Source organism: Mastigoproctus giganteus, chromosome 2 (genome assembly GCF_048544385.1).
Source record: "Mastigoproctus giganteus isolate SK-2022 chromosome 2, ASM4854438v1, whole genome shotgun sequence".
NCBI lineage: Eukaryota > Metazoa > Arthropoda > Arachnida > Uropygi > Thelyphonidae > Mastigoproctus > Mastigoproctus giganteus.
Genome location: NC_143576.1, coordinates 258609077 through 258632588, shown reverse-complemented (window position 1 = coordinate 258632588; position 23512 = coordinate 258609077). Strand labels below are relative to the sequence as shown.

General features: G+C 38.4%; 1 protein-coding gene across 1 annotated transcript in view; it reads left to right on the top strand.

Moving 5' to 3' along the window:
• Nucleotides 1-2829: 2829 nt before the first annotated feature.
• The window catches only part of ND-B22 (NADH dehydrogenase (ubiquinone) B22 subunit), a 30004-nt gene continuing 9321 nt past the window's right edge, over nt 2830-23512 (top strand). The window contains exons 1-2 of the mRNA XM_090369113.1: nt 2830-3018; nt 20179-20321. Of these exons, the coding sequence (XP_090225239.1) occupies nt 2915-3018; nt 20179-20321 (247 nt within the window). The 5' untranslated portion in view covers nt 2830-2914. The remainder of the gene's footprint in view (nt 3019-20178; nt 20322-23512) is intronic.

Below are 23512 nucleotides of genomic sequence, written 5' to 3'. Positions count from 1 at the left end.
TGTTTTGAAGTTTTACAACAGGTGGCTCTGAAATATTAAGCGAACCCTTAACCAGCATCATTTTAGTTTTCGTGGAGGATATGGATAATCTATTTATGGTGGACCATTGAGAGAGATCTGACATGACTAAATTGGCAGTACTTTCAAGAGAGGCTCGGGAATTGCCCTGGATCAGAAGGGTGAGATCGTCTGCACAAGCCAATTTGGAAGTATAAGGATTAGTTTTACGGAGCCATTCGTCAAGAACGATGTTCCAGACGAGTGGTCCAAGAACAGAGTCCTCGGGGCAGCCCTTAGTGACAGAGCGGGAGATGGAGTTAGATCCAGAAATAACAGAAACTGTACGATTTCAAAATAACTTCTTAGAAGGTTATAAAGAGGAAGAAGACAATCGGCAGCACTAAACGAGCAAACAAACTAGACCACCATAACAGATCAAACGTCGCAGAGAAATCAACAAAAATAGCAAGAACGTATTTAGAGCTTGCAGAGTTAACTCGAGAAAGGAATTCAACACTGCTCTTTTTCAGTTCCTCGTCCAGTTCGGAAACCATATTGGTCATCTGATACAAGTGAGGTGTTAGTGAAAAGAGAAGTGACTCTTATAGCAATCAACCTTTCAAGTTTTTTGCCCAAATGCGATAATAGAGCAATAGGACGGAAGGCAGGATGCCACTCAGGATGCTTCAAAGTCTAGGAATTAGTTTAAGAAGAGCTGTCTTCCAGATAACAGGGAAAGTGTTTTCATTCAGACATTTGTTAACTAGAATCGGAAGAACCGTTGGATGTAGCTTGTAGTATTATTTGATAAAGATGCCCTCATGGAAGTCGAGGCCTGGACAACCAGAGTTGTTAATTTTTAGGACAGCTGTGTCCACCTCCAGTTGCGTAAATGGCTGAGATTCAGAAGTAGTAGTATAGAAGTTATTGATGTAGTGTAGGTGTTAAATATGGAACAAAGGCAAGAGGTGGTCTTCAGTAGGAAATATGGCCAGCCCTAATGTCGATGCAGGCTTTGCACTACGTGTCAATACTAGGGCAATGTTGTTGATACGTTCTTGCGGTAACATCTTCCGTTCCTCTGTCAGCGCCATCTTCAGCTGGTGAACATTTTTTGGTGGGTGTGGACGTGTCGCTAGGTGTTTTCACAGAGCATCCCATTGTGTTCGATGGGATTTAGACCGATGGAATGGGCTGGCCAATACATACGAACGATGTCCTCACTTTCCAAAAGCATATCAAAAGCTGCAGTTCGATGGGGTGTGGCGTTATCATATATAAACACGAACTCGGGGCCAATGGCACCTCGGAACAGACACACACATGGGGAAGGATTACCTCAGTACAGTGCGTGCACCGGTTATAGTACCGCCTCCCAGTATCTGGAGTTGTGTACGTCCATCAAAGATAACGCCGTCCAGACGAGAACACCTCGACCGCCATATCGATCCCTTTCAGTGACGTTTGCAGGATGATTCTGTGTGCCAACCTCTCGCCAGATTAGCTGACCTCCAGAATCGCTGCTGAGACTGAATCTACTCTCATCAGTAAAGAGTATCTGAAGTAAAGATTTTGTGGTTGTAACCTTTATAAATAGTTTTGGTCCTTAAGTTTTGCACACCAGTCTATCTTATATGCGCACATATATAAAGTTATGTCTGAGACATGTAGGATGTGACCAACTATCAAGAGTCCCGATATTAATTAGCATTAGCATTAATAGAGGCAAACGATGCAAGAAAGCAAGCTTATGCAGCATCAGCCAAAAAAAAAAAAAAAAAAAAACCCTTCTCCCATTTCACCCCTCCATTCGTTCCAAATGCCTGTCCAGCTGAGCCTTAAATTTATTTAGGCTATTAGCTCCCACAACAAAAGATGGAAGACTGCTCCACCAATCAATTACCGGCTGGCTAAATGCAAATTTCCGCACCTCTATTCTACAATTATCTTTCCTCAATTTGAAACTGTGCCCCCTCAGGTCCTTAGTCTGAGCAAGAGGAAGAATCCCATCAGCATTCAGCTTGCTCAACCCATTCAAAGCATTATACACCTCAATCAGTTCACCTCGCAGGTGCCTACTCTATTTCTGCAATTTGTAGAAATTAAGCCTTTCTTGGGAAGAGTATCCCTGTTTTTTCCCTCACCAATCTTGTTGTCCTTCTTTGTACTCGTTCTAGCAACTCTACATCCTTCCAAATGAGGCCTCCAGACCTGTACACAGTACTCTAGGTGTAGCCTGATCATTGCCTTGTATAACGGGATAATCACCTCCCTGTCCCAGCTAGCAAAATTCACATATATCATTGAAAAGATTCGAAGAACTGCTCTGGTAACCCCTCTGCACTGGTAGCGCAGTGTGGAATGTATAAAAATAACTTAGGATATAGTTATAAATCATTTCTGAACGAGCGGCTGGAAGAAAACCTGGAAGACAAAGGCGGAGATGGATAGATGAAATTCATGAGTTTTTGAGTAGTAAATGGATGGCCAGTGCTCAAAACAGAAGGAACTGGAAAGTTGCTGGAGAGGCCTTCATCCTGCAGTGGATTGAAAATGGCTGATGATGATGATGATGATGATGAACGAGCGGCTAACTAAGTACCGCCTGTACGGAAAATAAAACTGTTTGAGGAAATACTAAAGAAATGAACAACTGGTGCTTGTTGTCAGAATGAAGCTGCAAAGACTTTGAGGAAGTAAACTAACTTTTCTATCTTATCTGTGATTTTCTATTATTTCTCAGTATGTAAGGCGCCTCTTAGCGGATTTATGGTGACGGTAGAAGTTTAGTGGAGATTGCGGTTTCTTTTTTTTTTTTTTTTATGTTCCTGTTATTATTTCTGAGAGGACCGTGATTTCTAATTAATAACTGAGCTCACGTAGTAACAGATCAAAATTAGTGATCATTAGCATAATGGCTGCACCTTATTTGCAGACAGCAGCTATCAGTCATACTCGCAAGGTGCAAAGTTTATATAAGCGAGCTTTACGAAACCTTGAGGATTGGATCCATTGCAAGCAAGTAATTTTCATATATAATTATAACACGCTTTAAATTGAATTCAGGGTATAGAATGAATCATAACAAAAATTTTCAAATTATAAAAAAGTTGTGAGCTGGTTGCCTAGTGCGGCGTTCAGGGAGTGGATACTAATAAATAGGACACGAATGGTTTTCTGGTAAAAATTCGAAACTCACATCTGGTGAGTATGGGCTTGGCACACCGAGGATGTTGAGCTGGATATCATCATTCTTCTCTTTCTTGGTGATTCCTTTCTACTTCTCTCTCTCTCACTCAGGTTAACCTAGAAATTTTTTTTGGCTGGTGCACCACAAGCCTCAGTCTTCCGTGGGGCCTCCGTAGCCAGGTGGGCAGGAGCAGCAGTGCGTAGCACACGCTTCTTGATTAGACCGGGGTTCGAGCCTGTGACCACCAAATACGGAGGATGCAGAAAGGTCAGGGAATGACCACCGCATATTCCCGGAGCAATATGGCCTTAGTTGCTAATGCTCCTAAAAAAAAACCAAATAACAACCCCGAAGCAATATGGCCTTAGTTGCTAATGCTCCTAAAAAACCAAATAACAAACAAACAATAATAATAATATGAGTAATAATAATGTAGGAATCGAAGTATAATTTGAAACGTGTACAGCCGAAAGCCTCCTCAGTTGCAATATGAAATGAATTATAGCATGTGAATGCAATAACCCAAGTTTAGTCACCAGAGCAAAGTTTCCAGCATCCCCTCTCACCTTCAACCCATGTAAGGTACTAAGTACTGTAGGTTTTGATATATTTCCTGTTTAGTATTTTCATTAAAAAAAATGGGAAAAAAAGTATAATTTTCACGCAATATTACACCCATTCATTCATTAGTTTTTAAATTATTTAACCATTCTGTTGCTCTTGTAAAGTAAACCTGTGACTTATTCATTTCATGATTATTTATCATTAATTACAATTTGGCATTAGTGGAGGCATATGATCCAAGAAAGCAAGCTTATTCTGTATCAGCCAAAAAAAAAACCCTTTCCATTTAATAGTCCAATTGCTCCAAAAGTTTGCCCAGTTCTTCCTTGAATTTATTTAAGCTATCAGCTTCCACAACAATGGATGGAACTTTGTTCCAGCAATCAGCCACATGCTGGCTAAAGGAAAATCTCCGCACATCTATTATACAACTGTCTTTCCTCAATTTGAATTTATATCCCCCCCCTCAGTTGTGTAATCTGAGCAAGAGAAAGAATCCCATCAGCATTGAACTTGCTTAAACCATTCAAGGCCTTATACACCATAAGCAGATCACCTCGCATCGGCCTAGCCTCCAGACACTGCAATTTGCAGAACTTAAGCCTTTCTTGGTAAGAGCACACCTTTCTTCCCCTCACCAATCTTGTTGCCCTTCTCTGTACTCGTTCCAGCAGCTGTACATCATTCCTAAAGTGAGACCTACAAACATGTATGTAGCACTCGAGGTGTGGCCTGACCATTGCATTATACAAGGGGACCACCTTATTCCTGTTAAAAAAAAAAAAAATGAATATCATTGACAAGACCCGATGAGCTGCTCTGGCAGCCTGTCTGCACTGCTCAGAAAATTTTAATATCTGACTGCACAATTACCCCCAGGTCTTTTTCATTCTCTACCCCATAAGTGTAGTACTACACAGTTGATACTTTACGCTACCTATATGCATACTTTACATTTGTCAATGTTAAATTTTAGTTGCTACCTTTCAGCCCATCTGCTCAACTTTTATAGATCCTTTTGCAGTAGTGTACCATCATTAATCTCATTAACAACCCTGCCAACCTTTGTATCATCTGCATTGGACATTAAGCCTGATATACCTTCATCAATTGATAAATATACAAAACAACAATAGGCCAACACCGAACCATGGGAGACTAATAACATTAGTTCACAAAGAGCAGTGTCCATTGATTACTACTCTCTGTCTTCTCCCACTCAATCATCCCTTTATCTGTAGTAGCAAATTCACCCTTAATGTCATACTGCTCTAATTTGTACAGTAGTCTTCCATGCACAACAGTATCAAAAGCTTTCCTGAAATCCAAGTATATGATATCAAAATTATTTTTTGCATCCAATTCTTTGTGACCACATCATAGTATCTAATCAAATTGGTCAGACAAGACTTCCTCTTAACAAAAAACCTTGCTGTGTCTGAATTTTTACTGTAGTCTTGTCTAGATGATCCAGCACTGCTTCTTTAATAGGTGGCTCCATTAATTTCTCCAGAGCAGAAGTTAAAAAAAAAAAAAAAAAACTAACAGGTCTGTAATTACTGATCTGTTAGTTTTTTACCTTCTTTTAATTATGGCCCCCTAAAGGGCTTTTTTAGACAATTTTTTTCGTAATCACTCCTCATAAAATTTTAAACAATGACATACTTTATGCTTACTGTCTTTATTCAATGGGATCCCTGAGCCTGGTGCTTCTTAGCTAAAAGTTCAATGTTTGGTATGATGTTGGTAAGTTTAATTCTAATGTCTGCTCTTGAACGTATATCAAGACTTTCTTTCCTTTGTTAATATTTTATTTACCAATCTAAAACCACTTTCAACCATATAAGACATTGGAAAACAAAGAAGTACTTTGGCAATTTCAGACCACATTGTTAGATAAAAGTTTAGTTGTTTTTAATCCACACAACTCAGCCATTCCACCTTTTTCGAATTTATATTTGCATTCTTCGTTACATTTTAATTCAATGAGTTCTTGAATTTCTTCACTAGCAGATCCAAAATCACATCCAATTGGACCTAACATCTATGGCTTCACTTCAAAAGAAAATAAATCTGAAAATCTATTTTTCATCTCACCTGTTGAACATTTTCATTTTACTGTTGCACATGGATAACTACTGTACAAATTGTAGCAGTGTGGCATTAAGGGCAAGTTTCTACAATGGATAAATGGATGGTTGAGTGGGAGAAGACAGAGAGTGGTAATCAATGAATACTGCTCTTCATGAACTAATGTTATTAGTGGTATCCCCCAAGGTTCAGTGTTGGATCCTCTGTTGTTTTGTTTATTTATCAATAATATTGATGAAGGTACATCTAGCTTAATGTCAAAGTTTGCAGATGATACAGATAAAATTTGGAGGGTTGTTAATAAAAGTAATGACAGTATGTTGCTGCAACAGGATCTGGAAAACTTGGGCAGATCGGCTGAGAAGTGGCAACTGAAGTTTAACTTTGACAGATGCAAAGTTCTGCATGTGGTAGCAGTAACCCCAGAGAAATATACCAACTGGGTGATGTTGCATTCAGGGTAGTGGAGAATGAAAGAGACCTGGGGTAATCGTGCAGTCAGATATGAAGTTTTCTGAGCAGTGCAGACAGCTTGCCCGAGTAGGTCATGGGGTATTGTCAATGATATACACGAATTTTGCAAGCAGGGATAAGGAGGTGATTATCCCCTTGTATAAGGCAGTGATCAGGCCATACCTTGAGTATTGCATACAAGTCTGGAAGCCTCATTTTAGGAAGGATGTAGAGTTGATAGAATGAGTACAGAGAAGGGCAACAAGACTGGAGAGGGGAACAAAGGGGTACTCTTACAAAGAAAGGCTTAAATTCTGCAAATTGCAGCATCTGGAGACTAGGCAACTGTGAGGCGATCTGATTGAGGTGTGTATGGCCTTGAATGGATTGAGCAGGCTGAATGCTGGTGGGATTCTTCCTCTTGCTCATATTATAAACCTGAGGGGACATAAACTGAAAATGAGGAAAGATAGTTGTCAAATAGATCTGCAGAAATTTTCATTTAGCCAGCAGGTAGTTGATTGCTGGAACAAACTTCCATCTGTCGTCGTGGAAGTTGATAGCTTAAATAAATTCAAGAACTAAACAAACATTTGGAATGACTGGATGGGTGAGATGGGAAGGTCTTTTTTTTTTTTTTTTTTTTGGCTGATGCTGTATAAGCTTGCTTTCTTGCATCATCAATTTTTTACTGTTCTTTTCAGTCCTCCACTTCCCTGTGAGGATTATGGGTTTTTCTTCCATGGGGGTGTCTCTATTCCTTTAACTTCCTGTTTCTTGGTGGACAGCCTTCCTATCATCCACCGTAACCTCCTTGCTATGCTCCTTCCCCCCTCTGCTGCATCCCTTTCGTGTCTTCCCCTTCGAGGTTTTTTTTTTTTTTTTTTTTTTTTCTTTTACACTGGTGACCCCCCCCCCCTGGCAAGCTCAGGTGCATTCCAGGGTTTGCTACTGCCAGTATTTCTTCTACTGTACACAGCCACCTCCCCAAGGTGGTGGACGGAACCATAGAGTCCTACTAGGGGCTCTGGCAGCAAAATACTGGAGGAACAGACCAACATAACTCAACACTACACTGCACAAACTAACACAAATGCTTTCACCATCTCAACATTTACAGAGTTTGTACTGTGTCACAAAGGATACTTTGCAGTTTATAGAGGAAGCCACTCATGCTGCTAGACAAGAAACACTATACACTATGCTCTTCATGGAGTCTAATGTTATTAGTGGATACCTGAGAGGGCTAGGCTTCAACCCCTCTCAAAGAAACTATTAAAGCACAGCAACTCAGCTCCTCAGCTTCTTCCAATGAAAAATCCTGGGTGCACTTTGTTAGCAAATGCAGTGAAGTACTTCACTGAATCCAACCATTTTTCTTTTTATGTAAAAACCAGACTCCTGGTAGGTGGATTTTAAAAAAATTTTATACTTAGGTCCATAGCATTTTTTTTTTTTTTTGAGCCATTTCAAATTTCATTAAAATCAGATCAATAGCGATTCAATTTATAATGATATTTCGAAAATTCATGCTATGTTTAGCATTTCTTTTTAATAAACTATACAGTTTACATTATTGAAATGTGGCTATGCTTACTCTACACATTTTTATTAAAAATATAAAAGTACTTATATTTTCAGTGATTCTGTTGATAATGCCAATCAACCATAATAACACTATTATGGTTGATTGGCATTATCAATAGAGTGCTTTTGCCTCTTGTCATTGCTTTTAAGAATTCAGTCTTTGATGGGATTTGAATATATATATCTTTATTGCAGGCAGTGATTGGTTACGTGATTGCCTGATGCAATAATACCCACAACAGCGACAATGCGAAGAGGCCTGGGTTCAAATTCCATCAGAGAATGAATGAATTCTTAAAAGCCTCTTCATTTGGGGCTATAGTTAACCGATCTGAGACATAAGGAGCAGTGTCCCCCAAATGAGTTATTCTGGGTTTTCTAGCGTGCACAACATGCAAATCAGCTTGTGAACATACACATGTTATTTATTTATTATTATTTTTTTTTATGAACATTAGCAACTAAGGCCATATTGCTCCAGGGATATGTGGTGGTCATTCCCCGACCTTTCCGCATCCTCTGTATTTGGTGGTCACGGGCTCAAACCCCGGTCTAATCAAGAAGCGTGTGCTACGCACTGCTGCTCCTGCCCACCTGGCTATGGAGGTCATGCACATGTACAGACATAATACAGTATAACATATCATCAGATGCTAATGTGCTACATAAATAATAATATCAGTGGCATCTATATCTACTGAAATATTTTTGAAAATTATACCCACACAAGGAGGAAATGTAATGCAGCAAATATTTTGTGCTAGAAAAACATTCAAAGCATTTTTCAATTCAGATGCAGGGTTCGTTGCATGTACAATACAAAAATGCATATTTATATAATTTATCTGAGATATTTAACCGATAAGTAGGTAGTATTTTACTACCTATTCATCATTCTGTCATGGCCTTTAGTTCTAAGCATATTTGTGTTTTGTGCTAAATAAACCAAACAAATAAACAAACCCTGTTTTTCTCCACTATGTCCAAAAAAAAAAAGGCCTTTTGCCATTATATTTAAAACCATGGCATGAAGCTTTTGCTCAGAATTCTTACTAGGGTTTTAGCATAACTACTTCTTTCATTGAAACATAACAATTATGTAAATTTCATTAAACTTGAAATTTAATTAAATTTTATTTACTAATGGTAAGTTAAAATTATTGTATAAATGAAAATGCAATTGCCTGCAAAATGTGGAAGTATTCAAGTTCCTTATGTATTATTAATTAAAGCAAAAAGTAACTGCCTGCCTCCCCCTAAAGAACAAGGGGGATGAAATCTAAGTCATGTTCTCATTGCTCAGATTCATGCCAAGGAAATTGACATAAGCTATAGATATTTTTATTATTCCACTGAAGGTTGTTTTACACAATGCTGATCTGCAATATGTAAACGTATGCACATCACATATTTGAATTTGCAAACCATCATTAAAAATGAATGCTCAATCATTAACTGTGCACTGTTCATAGCTGTTGAAATGATGAATTTATTAACATTCCTCCTCCTGCATAACTGTCCCAGATTATAAATGAAAACTTTCTATCACAGAAATTAAAGTACAGAAAGCTCTTAGCACAGTAACCGATCTGAGATATGACGGTAATGTCTCATCATTTATAGTTTGACAGGCCTTGAGAACCCACCTTACATGTTGGAGGCTATTTATTTCAGCTTTGTGTGACAGCAGACATTTCCCATTTCGCATTTTATTGAATGCATATTTCAAGTAACTGGCATGGGATATCCAAATATGATTTTACTCTGCAGTTTCCTTTATAAAAGATTTTATTATATTAAGCTGTCTAAGAGATAATTGGGCTTCTTTATTCCCTCAGCATGAATTGTTGAGGAGGCTTCCATCCTGCAGTGGATTGATAATGGCTGCACTTTACCTTTTTTTTTTTTTTTTATTAGTTAACACAAAAATAGAATATAATATAGGTTATTTATTTAACCTGTATTATATTCTACAGACAGTTTTAAAAACAGAAATGGAAATATAATAGAGCATAAATTTTCAAAAAAAAAAACAAAGCTCATAACAAAAAGAAGTTTTTAAAATTCATGAAAAATTTTATATGAGCAACTGAATTCTGAAATTATTGTTGTATTCATATGAAAATTTTACATTGGAAAATTTTCATAATAATAATGATAATAGTGTTATCCCAATCATAGCTCTTGTAAAAAGGTGTTTGTCCAAATATTACTACTAATTTTTGGTTTATATTTATCACAGAAAAGTCATCAAATGAAACTTTTCATTTTTTTATTAGTATTAGTAATGGCAAATGATGCATGAAATCAAGCTTTTACAGCATCAGCCCCAAAAAAATAATAATAAATAACCCTCATCTACATCTATTCTAACAATCTGTTTAATCCTTCCTCAAATTTATTCATACTATCCACTTCAACAACACCAGATGCAGTTTGTTCCAACAATGTCACTCTCTGGCAAATTTTCATACTTCTGTCCTGCAACTGTCCATTTAAACACTTCAATCGGGTCTCCTTGCAGGTGTCTAGTTTCCAAGCACAGAACTGACATCTTTCATGGTAAGAATACTCTTTTGTGTCTCTGAATAATCTTGTTGCTCTCCTCTGCACCTGTTCCAACGGATCCACATCCTTCCTAAAATTAGGCTTCAGACTTGACTGCAGTACTCAAGTTGTGGCCTAACCATTGCCTTATGCAGTGGGATATTCACCTCATTATCTTTGCTGGAAAAATTCCTGTTTATTATTATTATTATTATTAGCTGTATGGTGCAAGGAGCCTGAGGCTTATGCTGCACCAGCCAAAATAAAAAAAATAAAAATAAAAATACCTAAATTACTCTGAGAGAGAGAGAGAGAGTCAGAAGTAGAAGGGAATCACCAAGAAAGAGAAGAATGATGTTATCCAGCTCAGGACCCTGGTTGTGCCAAGTCCATACTCAGCAGATGTGTGTGTCCCTGGGGTTCATTGACAGATCCCATGAGCTGGACAAGCAACTGTTGCACTGCTCAGAGAACTTCATGTTGGCCTGCCCTTAGATCGTTTTAGTTTTCCAACCCCTTAAGTGTGGTGCCACCCAAATGGTATGTTATTACTGCTATGTTTAGTACCTTGCATTTATCAATGTTTTAAATCTCACTTGCTACTTCTCAGCCCATCTGCTAATTTTTCTAACTCTTGTTGCTCTAAGATTGAGCTTATGACTATTCCTGGTCATGTATCAAATGAATGTTTCGATTCTGGTTAAATCTCACTTAGAAGTTGCAAGCGAGATTTAACTACAACCAGAATGAATAACTGATTTGGGTGAAGGTAAAGAAAGCCAACACGAGAACCACAAGCTGGTTTTCCGCTTCCGCAGTCTCTCCCTGCATTGTCGGTAAGCAGACGCCACATGTTATCGGTATCAGCAGTAGAAGTCGAGAATGATATATTGATTGACATGTAGGCATGACAGATGATAACATCATAGTGTTAAGTGATTAATGTTATGATACATATATATATATATAAAGACTTTCTTTCTTTTTCTATTATTTCATAACCTAACCTTTAAAGTTAGGTAAGGAAACCTTTTCCCATTATTTCTTAACCTAACATTTTTTTTTTTTTTTATGTAAACCCCAAACACAAGAGGTGTTAGAACCTATAAAGTCAGGTTATAAAATATAACGAAAAATAAAGAAACCTTTTCCTTTTTTCTTAACCTATCCTTTAAGGCTAGGTTAGGAAACCTAACCTTAAAAACGTATAAAGAAATCAATAATATGTTTTTTTTTTTTAATAGTGAAAACACTCATGAACTTCAATAATCTGCTTTTAATAATGATAAAAAACTAATCTTACATCATATGTCATGCCTACGTGTCAATCATTATATTGTTCTCAACTTTTACTGCCACTGCTGATAACATGCACTATCTTTTTACCGAGAATGCAGGGAGAAACTGCGGTAGTGGCAAATCAGTTTTTCTGGTTTCCCGAAGTTTGCTGTGGTTCTCATGTTGGGTTTCTTTACCTTAGCCCTAATTTGTAGCCTGGAGAGCCAGAGCATTATCTCACCCCATTAAAAATATATGTTACTTTTAAGTTGTGTGGTTGTTATAAATACATACTCATTTTTATGGAATGTATGTGTATAAAACACGTGATCACTCTATAACATAATTGTGCTGATTAGAGAAATAGTTAATTCATCTTATTCATTGTACTCTATTGTAAGTAAATAAAATTCTATTTTACTATGTGTGCATATGCTGAATTGGCTTTGCATTAGCAACACCTACCTGATATCTCATGGGGCCACCTTTTTTCTGTAATAGTGCTACTCATGCATTGACTGTGTCCATTGCATGAGTAGCACTAGTACAGAAAAACTGGATTATCTGGATGATCATAGCATCGAATGTCCTTTTCTGGTATCTCCCAAATACAAAGGGTACTAGGAAAGTTTTGCAATACAGCTTTGTTTATTTAATTTTTTCAAAGTAATTTCCTCTACATTCAATACACCTCTCCATCCTCCGAAACCAATCTTTAAACCAGTTCTGCCAAGTTTCACTAGGGAGTAAAGCACACTCGTTGTCCCAAGCCGTAGAAGGTCCTCATCACTGGAAAACCGCCTCCCTTTTAGCTTCATTTTCACATGCGGGAACAGTGCAAAGTCGCAGGGAGCAAGGTCTGGACTGTAGGGAGGGTGCTCGAGAAGTTTCAGTCCTGTCGTGGTCAAATATTCGGTGCAGGCTTTGGCGCGGTAAGCTGGAGCATTATCGTGATGGAGGTACCAGGTGTCCATTCTTGACTTTGGCCGCAGGTTCTTCATAGATCCAATGACTTTAGGCAGGCATTGTTCAGTATACCACTTAGCTGTGACTGTCTTCTGCGTGTCCAAAACGACACGTTCCACAATTCCACTCGATTTGAAAAATACAGCTATCATTTTCTTCTTTACAGATCGGGATTTTCTGACAATTACGGGTGTGTCGTCATCATCAAAGACCCAAACTTTGTTTTTGTGCCTTGGTTGGCAGATCGTAATAGTACAGCCAAGTCTCGTCACCTGTCACGATGTTGTTCACATACCGAGATTGTCCCTTATCAAACTTTTTTAACATCTCCCGGCACCAAGTCACACGTCGTGTCATCTGCTCTTCAGTCAGTTGATGCGGCACCCAGAGAGAACAAAGTTTCTTCACGTGCAAATGATCTTGCAGAATCGAACGAATTGCTGGTGCATTTAGGCCCAAAGTATCCTCTATCTGTTGGTAGGTCACTCGCCTGTTTTCGTCAAGCATTTTCCTCACAGCAGTAACGTTTTCCTCCGTAACTGACGTTCGTGGCCTTCCCGGCCTCTCAGAATCCTCCAGAGTGAAATTTCCCCTTTGGAATTCTCTATACCACCCGAATATCGTTGTACGACGTGGACAATCATCATCTAGTGCAAGAGTCATTTCTTCTAAGCACTGGTCTATGGTTAAACCACGCACAAAATTATACCGCAAGACTGTCCTTATCTCATTTCGTGACCACGATGCCATCGCAAGCACTTTACACTCTCACTACTAATGAATAACTGAGCCCATCGACTTGGCGCGGCGGCTACTATGCACGTATGAACATGTCTCAACATGCAGCAACAAGCAGCTTCCTGTGATTCGTTGTTGCGTCATATTGCAAAACTTTCCTAGTACCCTTTGTATAATCAGTTGGGTTGAGTTTTATTAAGTTGGGAAGTCATGGGAGGATGGAGAATTTATTGCCATGTTCCTGAAAACAGCAAAATTTCAGAGTTGTCTGGATACACTGTCATCGCCAACAAAGCACACCCCATCCTGAAGGGGGAGTGCTTGGTTGGTGATGATAGAAAGATAGGAGTTACCATTGAGCCAAATATGCCACAAGCTATATTTGTATATAGCCTGTGGCATATTTGGAGTGTTTGCTGGGAGCAGCAGTTAATGGTGTTACCAGTAGATTGTCAGATTCTGAAAGGAGTAAAGAGAGAGTATTATTATTCTCATGAGGACTAATGATATTAAATGAAAACAACCTGATGATTTTTTGGATAAATGTTCGACCAGGTGAACAAATGCCATGAGTTAGGTCAGAATGTGTCTGCAATTCTGTCCAGACACAATAGGAGGGATTATATGCTGGAAGTCTTTAACTCAAGACATGAAGGACTCTGCAAGGCTTTTGGGGAGAAATTTTTATCAGGGTTTCTTGTATCGGTGAGTCAGAATGTGTATTATGTAATCATGGTTCTGAACATGGGTGGGATATTCGCCAGGCTAATTTTGCCAGCTCAACCATTGCAGAGCATTATTGATGTGAGGAGCAGTTTAATTATAATCTGCAACCCAATGTTGAAATATTGGATTGTGCTTATGATTCCTGCCATCTTTCATGGTTGGAGGCTCTCCATATAGCTGTGGCAAGTCCTATCATTAATCTTAATGCTAGGAACTGCATACTTCCTATTATGGAGGCTGTTATTCTACATTATAACAAGAAATGTCAAGTTACCAACAGGGCCAGCATGCACTGCACCATTTGGACAGAGTCTAATGGTTAATTTCCTCTTCTCTCTTTCTTTCCCTTTACCTCTGCTGCACACGATCCACACTTAGTTGTGTATGCATTAACAATGCATGTGCAGGGCTATGCTTCTGTATGATATATGGATTTGATGTCTTACATCTTGTTTATATTGAAAAAAGTGGCACATCACCTTGAATATACATTTTTATTGCTTTTAGTTTTGTGCATGTTTTATTGCTTTTATTCTTTTAAATAGTTAATTTTGCTGTATATTTAAAGTCAATTCAATGTGATTGTATCACATTGAATTGACATTTCAGGGCATTTCAAAAATGATGGTCAATAATTTAAAGGTGAAAAGTACAAACTAAAATAAGCAAAAAAGTCCCAGTGAACATTGGGCCACAAATGAACCATTTTCAAGATAATGCACATTTTCTGTTAAGATCTGCCACTGACTATGGGAGCACTAGTTTGGCAAAAAGCTGTGACTCCTTTGCCAAGGGTGGTTTTATTAAACATAAGATAATACATTTTTAATTTTTGGTTTCAACACCCCACGAATTTACAGATGTTACACATTACAGGATGTTTGTGTAAGATGCATTAAGAATCTGCAGATAAAGGAACCACTAGGTGGCAGTGATCACAGTGTGCTGAAGTGGGATTTACTCAAAGAGGTAACTACCATCAAGGGTAAAGGGAAGGGTTTTTGCTTTCATAAAGGCGACTACGATGGTCTGAGACAGTTAAATTCTATACAAGTTACAAAGGAGGTTAGGCAGGCGAAGGCAGATTACGAGAAATCTTTGGCAAAGTATGCAAAGAAAAACAACAAAGAGTTCTTTACTTATGTAAACTCTCGAAGAAGGGGATGAATCAAATTGGTCCACTTGATATCAGTGGTTCAACTGTTGATGATCCTGCTCAGGTAGCTAACAAACTAAATAAATATTTTGCATTGACATTCACACATGAGGAGTTATTCAGCGAGGGGAATGTCAGAGGTGTATTCAACTCTGGCAGTAAGCTAGATAATCTTGTAATAACTGAGAGTAAAGTGGAGGAGAAATTGGTGAAGATAAACACAAGAAAGGCACATGGGGTGTATGGGATCTATCCAGTTATATTAAACGAGGCAGCAAAGGAAGTAAGCACACCCTTAGCCATAATTATGAGAGCCTCCTTAGACTCAGGGGAGGTACTCATGGACTGGAGATGTGCAAATGTGACCCCAATTCACAAAGGAGGATCAAAGGCTGACACAAGTAATTATAGACCTGTGAGTTTAACTTCTGTTCGAGGAAAATTAATGGAGGCCCTGGTTCAAGAAGCACTGCAGGATCATCTAGACAAGACTTCAGTTATAGCTCTCACACAGCATGGTTTTGTTAAGGGAAAGTCTTGCCTGACCAACTTGATTGGATACTATGATGCAGTCACAAAAGAACTGGATGCAGGGAATAACTTTGATATTATATACTTGGATCTTAGAAAGGCTTTTGATACTGTTGCACATGGAAGACTGCTACACAAATTGGAGCAGTGTGACATTGGAGGCAAATTGCTGCTATGGATAAAGGGGTGGTTGAGGGGGAGAAGACAGAGAGTGGTAATCAATGGACACTGCTCATCGTGGACTAATGTTATTAGTGGAGTCCCTCAGGGCTCAGTGTTGGGTCCATTATTGTTTTCTGTATTTATAAATGATATTGATGATGGTATATCAAGCTTAATGTCCAAGTTTGCAGACGATACAAAGGTTGGCAGGGTTGTTAAAGACACTACTGATGCTATGCTGCTGCAACGGGATCTGGAAAGGTTGAGCAGATGGGCTGAGAGGTGGTTTGTTTGTTAGTTATTTGGTTTTTAGGAGCATTAGCAACTAAGGCAATATTGCTCCGGGGATATGCGGTGGTCATTCCCCGACCTTTCCGCATCCTCCATATTTGGTGGTGACGGGCTCGAACCCCGGTCCAATCAAAAAGCGTGTGCTACGCACTGCTGCTCCTTCCCACCTGGCTATGGAGGCGCCGCTGAGAGGTGGCAAATGAAGTTTAACATTGACAAATGTAAAATACTACATATGGGAAACAGCAAAACCCCAGAGCAACGTATCAACTCTGTGATACTGATACTACACTGACAGTGGTAGAGAATGAAAAGGATCTGGGGGTTATTGTGCAGGCAGATATGAAGTTCTCTGAGCAGTGCAGACAGGCTGCAAGAGTAGCTCATGGTGTTTTGTCAATGATATACAGGAATTTTTCTAGCAGGGATAAGGAGGTGATTATTCAAAGATAGAAACAGGTGCAGGTATACTTGCGTGTACACCAATGTTAGGAGTTTAGTAAATAAATTTCATGAATTTGAGGTATTGCTCAAAACATCAAAGGCAGATATTGTTGGGATATCGGAGACGTGGTGTCACACAGATATAAGGGATGCAGAACTGCAATTTGGGGAGTACAACGTCTACAGAAAGGATAGACAGGATAGGAAGGGGGGAGGGGTTATGCTATTAGTTAAGAAACACATAAAAACCAAGGAAGTGAAGCCAGTCGACATCGCTGGACAGTGCAGTGTTGAGTCAGTTTGGTGTGACATAAGCATTGGGAGATCAAAATTGAGAGTAGGAGTGTGCTATAGGCCTAATGACTCTGATGAGTATAATAAGAAACTGTACAGGGAAATAGAGTGGGCCAGTAAATCAGAGAGTCTTATAGTGGGAGATTTTAATTTCCCAGATATTGACTGGAATTTGGGTGCTGGTTACTCACACACTAGCAGGGCTTTTGTGGATTTATTGGATGATTGTTTTCTACATCAGCATGTTCGGGAGGCAACTAGAGGGAGTAATACTCTTGATTTGATTATCAGCAGTGATTCTTCATGCATTAAGAATCTGCAGATAAATGAACCACTAGGTGGCAGTGATCACAGTGTGCTGAAGTGGGATTTACTCAAAGAGGTAACTACCATTAGGGGTGAAGGGAAGGGTTATTGCTTCCGTAAAGGCGACTACGATGGACTGAGACAGTATTTAAATTCTATACAGTGGGACCAACTGATGATGTTACCAACAGCAAATTCAAAATGGGAAGCATTCAAAGAACTTATCTTGGAAGCTACTAGGCTTTACATACCAACTAAGAAATATTGTTCAAGGTTTAGGCCAAAATGGATGTCAGATGAACTAATGAGGCATATGGCAGAGAAGAAAAATGCATGGGATACTTACAAATTAACACATGACACAGAAGCCTATGATAGATACAAGTTGATATGCAACCAAGTGACAAGGTTAGGCAGGCGAAGGCAGATTACGAGAAATCTTTGGCAAGGGATGCAAAGTAAAACAGCAAAGAGTTCTTTACTTATGTAAACTCTAGAAGGAGGTTAGGCAGGCGAAGGCAGATTACGAGAAATCTTTGGCAAGGGATGCAAAGAAAAACAGCGAAGAGTTCTTTACTTATGTAAACTCTAGAAGGAAGGGGATGAATCAGATTGGTCCACTTGATATTGATGGGTCAACTGTTGATGATCCTGCTCAGGTAGCTAACAAACTAAATGAATATTTTGCATCGACATTCACACATGAGGAGTTATTCAGCAAGGGGAATGCCAGAGGTGTATTCAACTCTAGCAGTAAGCTACAGAATCTTGAAATAACTGGGAGTAAAGTGGAGGAGAAACTGTTGAAGATAAACACAAGAAAGCAAGTTTGCAGATGATACAAAGGTTGGCAGGGTTGTCAAAGACACTACTGACACTGTGCTGCTGCAACAGGATCTGAAAAGGTTGAGCAGATGGGCTGAGAGGTGGCAAATGAAGTTTAACATTGACAAATGTAAAGTACTACACATGGGAAACAGCAACCCCAGAGCAATGTATCAACTCTGTGGTACTACACTGACAGTGGTAGAGAATGAAAGGGACTTGGGGATGGTTGTGCAGGCAGATATGAAGTTCTCTGAGCAGTGCAGACGGGTTGCACGAGTAGCTCATGGAGTATTGCCAATGATATACAGTAATTTTTCCAGCAGGGATAAGGAGGTGATTATTCCATTGTATAAGGCAATGGTCAGGCCACACCTAGAGTACTGTATACAGGTATGGAGGCCTCATTTCAAGAAGGATGTAGAGCTGCTGGAACGAGTACAGAGAAGGGCAACAAGATTAGTGAATGGAACAAAGGGGTGCTCTTACGAAGAAAGGCTAAAGTTTTGCAAATTACAGTGTCTGGAGACTAGGCACCAGCGAGGTGATCTGATAGAGGTGTATAAAGCCCTGAATGGTTTAAGCATGCTCAATGCTGATGGGATTCTTCCTCTAGCTCAGAAAAATCACCTGAGAGGGCATAAATTCAAATTGAGGAAAGACAGATGTAGGATAGATGTGCGGAAATTTGCCTTTAGCCAGTGGGTGGTTGGTTGATGGAACAGACTCCCATCCCTTGTGGTGGAGGTTGATAGCCTAACCTAAATAAGTTTAAGGCTCAGCTGGACAGGTATTTTGAACGAACAGAGGGGTGAAGTGGAAGTGGGTTTTTTTTTTTTTTTTTTGGCTGATGCTGCATAAGCTTGCTTTCTTGCATCAAATGCCTCTACTAATGCTAATGCTAATTCCCTTGTATAAGGCAATGGTAAGCCACACCTTGAGTACTGTAGTCTGGAGGCCTCATTTCAAGAAGGATGTAGAGCTGCTGGAACGAGTACAGAGAAGGGCAACAAGATTAGTGAATGGAAAAAAGGGTTGCTCTTACGAAGAAAGGCTTAAGTTTGCAAATTACTGTCTCTGGAGACTAGGCACCGGCGAGGTGATCTGATAGAGGTGTATAAAGTCTTGAATGGTTTGAGCATGCTCAATGTCGATGGGATACTTCCTCTTGCTCAGAATAATCACCTGAGATGGCATAAATTCAAATTGAGGAAAGGCAGATGTAGGATAGATGTGCGGAAATTTGCCTTTAGCCAGTGGGTAGTTGGTTGGTGGAACAGACTTCGATCCCTTGTTGTGGAAGTTGATAGCCTAAATAAATTTAAGGATCAGCTGGACATGTATTTCGAAAGAACGGAGGGGTGAAATGGGAGTGGTTTTTTTTTTTTTTTTTCCCTTTTGGCTGATACTGCATAAGCTTGCTTTCTTGCATCATATGCCTGCTAATGCTAATGTTGACTATCCTTTGATAAGTACTAGTATGCCTACTACGTCTCAGAGCATTGAGAAAGAGGGAAAAGGGAGAGAATGAGCATAACCTAACATAAACAAACAAGTCAGTGGTGGATCCCAATTAGAAATGTGTAATATCTCGAAAAAGATTCACTTAAGGACCCATGTTTACTAGGCTTTTTTTGCGTATTGTAGTCTGTACAGTTCACCTTTAAATTATTGACCATCACTTTTGAAACACCCTGTATTGTATTTTAATTTATTTCCATATATTTTAGTTTAATATGATTATCCTGGCACTCAAGGCTTCTTCTCTAATAAACAGGTTATGCACTATAACAACAAAAAAAGTTGGTGTCCCTTTGTATCAATTTTTTCTTTAATATCGCAGCAGGTGACATGTTGAAAAAGAAAAAAAAAATTATTTTTATAGGAAACGTTTAGTCTACAACCCATTGGAGGTCAGACTTATTAAAATTGACTTTTTGCTTAACAGTTCATACATCTTATATAAAAGTAAGGGTTCTACATAATAGAGATAGAGAAATAATAAAATGTAGTATTATATACTTTTCAGGCCTTCTTATCGTATTCAGGCTGTTCTTCTGCGACAGAGATTTGAGTTAAGTCGTGATGAAAAGGATATGAGAAAAGCTAAACTTCTACTGGAAGAGGGCGAAAAGGAGCTGTTTGAAAAGATGCACTATCAACCACATTACTGTATGTAAAAAAAAAATTCGTTTTTAAAACTTAATATTACTTAGATTCGTGATTAAGTTTATATATATATATATATATATATCACATAAAATTAGCATTATCATATAGTAGTGGCATGTGATTCAAGAAAGCAAGAAAGCATTCTTTGAATCTATTTAAGCTAATAACTTCCACAATGAGAGATGTAAGTTTTCCAGCAATCAACTATTGGCTCGCTAAAGGCAAATTTCCACCCATCTATTCTACAACTGTCTTTCCTCGATTTGAATTTTATGCCCCTCAAGTGCTTAATCAGACCAAGTGGAAGAATTCCATCAGAATATTTAGCTTGCTCAAACCATTCAAGGCCTTATACACCTCAATCAGTTCACCATGCAGGTGCCTAGTCTTCAGATGCTGTAATTTGCATAATTTAAGCCTTTCTTGGTAAGAGCACTCCTTTGTTCCCCTCACCAATCTCATTTCCCTTCTCTGTACTCACTTAATATAGTAGGGTAGATTCCATGTGCCTTTTTACGTTGAGTTTCAACAATTTCTCTTACACTTTCCTTTCAGTTATCACAAAATCATTTAGCTCCCTGTTAGAGTTTGATAAACTTCTAGTATCCGCTTCCCTAAAGAATTCCTCATGTGTTAATGTAGATGCAGAAAGCTATTCAGTTTGTCAGCAACGTGAGCGGTGTCATCAACAGTTAAATCATTGACATCAAGTTGCCCAATGTGATTCAACTCCTCCTTCTACTGTTAATATAAGCAGAGAAGTCTTTGCTGCTATCCTTTGCCAGGGACTTCTCATAATCTGCATTAGCTTGCCTAACCTCCTTTGTGACTTGATTACAGATTACTTTATATCTGCCGTAATCTTCTACATCACCTGATAATTTGTATGCTCCCCATCCATTTTTCTTTTCTGTCACAAGCAGCTCTGTTCATCGCCATCCATTTAGGCCTTGAACAGTATTTCTTAGGTGTTATGAAAAGCCCAATAGCTTCTATGGTTATTTTCCTGAATGCTTCCTATTTAGAATTTGCCTTTCCTTTACCCTTGACAGTAGTTGTATCTTTAAGTAAATTCCACATCAATATACTCTGATCACTGCCATCCACTGGGTGGCAGTAATCTTTAAGTGATCGTGCAGTCGCCTGCAGATTTTTAAGGCAAGAATAATCGCTGCCGATGACCAAATCAAGTGTACTGCTCCTTCTTGTTGTCTCTCTAACATGCTGCTGTTGAAAACATTCATCTATTAAATCCAGAAAAGTCTTGGTAGTATGTGAGTGACCAACTCTCAAATTCCAGTCAACACTGGAAAGTTAAAATCCCCCATTATAAGACATTTTATTTACTGGGTGACTAAATTTCTTTGTATAGTTGGTTGGTATACTCATCACAGTCATTAGGCACACTCATACTGTCATTTTCGTTTTTTCCTAGTGATTATGTCACACCAAACTGACTCAACATTGCACTGGCCACCCATGTTGAGTGGATGCACTGCCTTAGATTTAATGTTCTAGTTAACTAAGAACATAACCCTTATCCTTCCCACTATCCTGTCTGTTTTTCCTGTATACATTGTACTCATATTCAAATTTGGCAATCCTTATGTGTGAGTAACACCTTGTCTCTGATATCCTGACACTCTCTGCATTTAATGACTCCAGTACTTCAACTTCATCAAATTTATTTACAATGCTCCTAGCATTAGTGTACATGCAAGTATACATTCAACTTTTCTTACTCTTAGTTACCCTAATACAGCCCACATATTTATTTGTTCTGTGACTACCCACAGCAGAGCTGGAAATCTTCAACACCTTGCTTTCCAGGCTGCTGTATGTTCCAGTGCAGGCAGTGCAAGAATCACTTTCACCTTTCCCTGCAGCTGTAGTTAATCTGTTAGTCTTTGTATCTCCCAAGCTAGCAGTTTCTGACCCGCCTATCACTGCCTGGATAGAATAAGCAAATATTCACTTATCTGACAGGATAATAGAAAGCAAAGGAAGAGAAGAAAATAGCTGAAATAAAAAAGGGATAAAAAAATGGTAGAGAAATCCCATTAGTAGAAATCTAATTGTACACCCCAAAAATGGGGTAAATGGGGTTGTATCCCTGTTGGCCCAAACCAAGGATACAAATGAGATAAAAAATTTAAAGAAAAGAGTGGAAAAGGATTAATTATAACAATATACAATGATGTTACCAATTAATGACAATTAAACATATCAAATGATATCTTAGCAGTCCTAGAAGAAAGTTTGTCAAACCCTATAAAAATAAGTTCATACTAAATTCATGCCCTAAAGATGCTATTGTTTCAAATATAGATATATTGAGAATATAAGAAAAGCAAAAACAGTAATTTATTACTATAAAATTATTACTGAAGCTATATTACAAACTTGTGCAAACTTGGTTTACATTTCTATAATATATACCTATTTTACATTAAAACAAATGGCACTTTACAAACATGTACAGTATCATCATATCGTGCAAGAATTGAGTTCAGAATTTAAGTTTATAAAGTTCCATTATATAGCTCTATAGGTTAGTATCCAATAAGTTAACAGATCTTCAGCAGAGGAGCAAGCCCTCAAGTTTGTTTCTTGTGAAACAATCTGAGTGAAATCTTGAAATATGAATTGTTGAAAGTTATTTTGAGTTTCAAAATAACTTTCAATGAGTTTGCTCTCTTGTCCTGGAGCAGCTGTTTCAGTGAATAGTAAATAGCTGCTGACATAAATCTGAATAGATTGATATGAAATATGTACCTAATCCTCTGGAAACTTGCAAGAACAGAGGTCAGGAGAAGAAAGATTAAATTTGAACAGCCTGGCATTTCAACCTTGGGATCAGAATTTACTTTAATAGATATACTGTTTGAAATCAAGGAACAATTCTTACAGCTAAAACAGCAGCAACCTCTATAAACTATACAGATGGACAAAATGACAGGCTTGTTTAAGATTTTCATTTTTATTTAAGTTTAAACCCTAGTCTTGTTTGCTTAACCACCTAGGTGAAAAAGCTCTGATCTTTTGTAAGTGATACAAGATATGTGGACTAAAAGTTACTCTATTTTTGATGGTGAGCCCAAGAAATTTAATTGTTGTAGCATGTGGAATAGTTTTACCATCCAGTTGAATACACAGAGGTTTTGTAGGTGATAAAATAATTTTTAAGACAA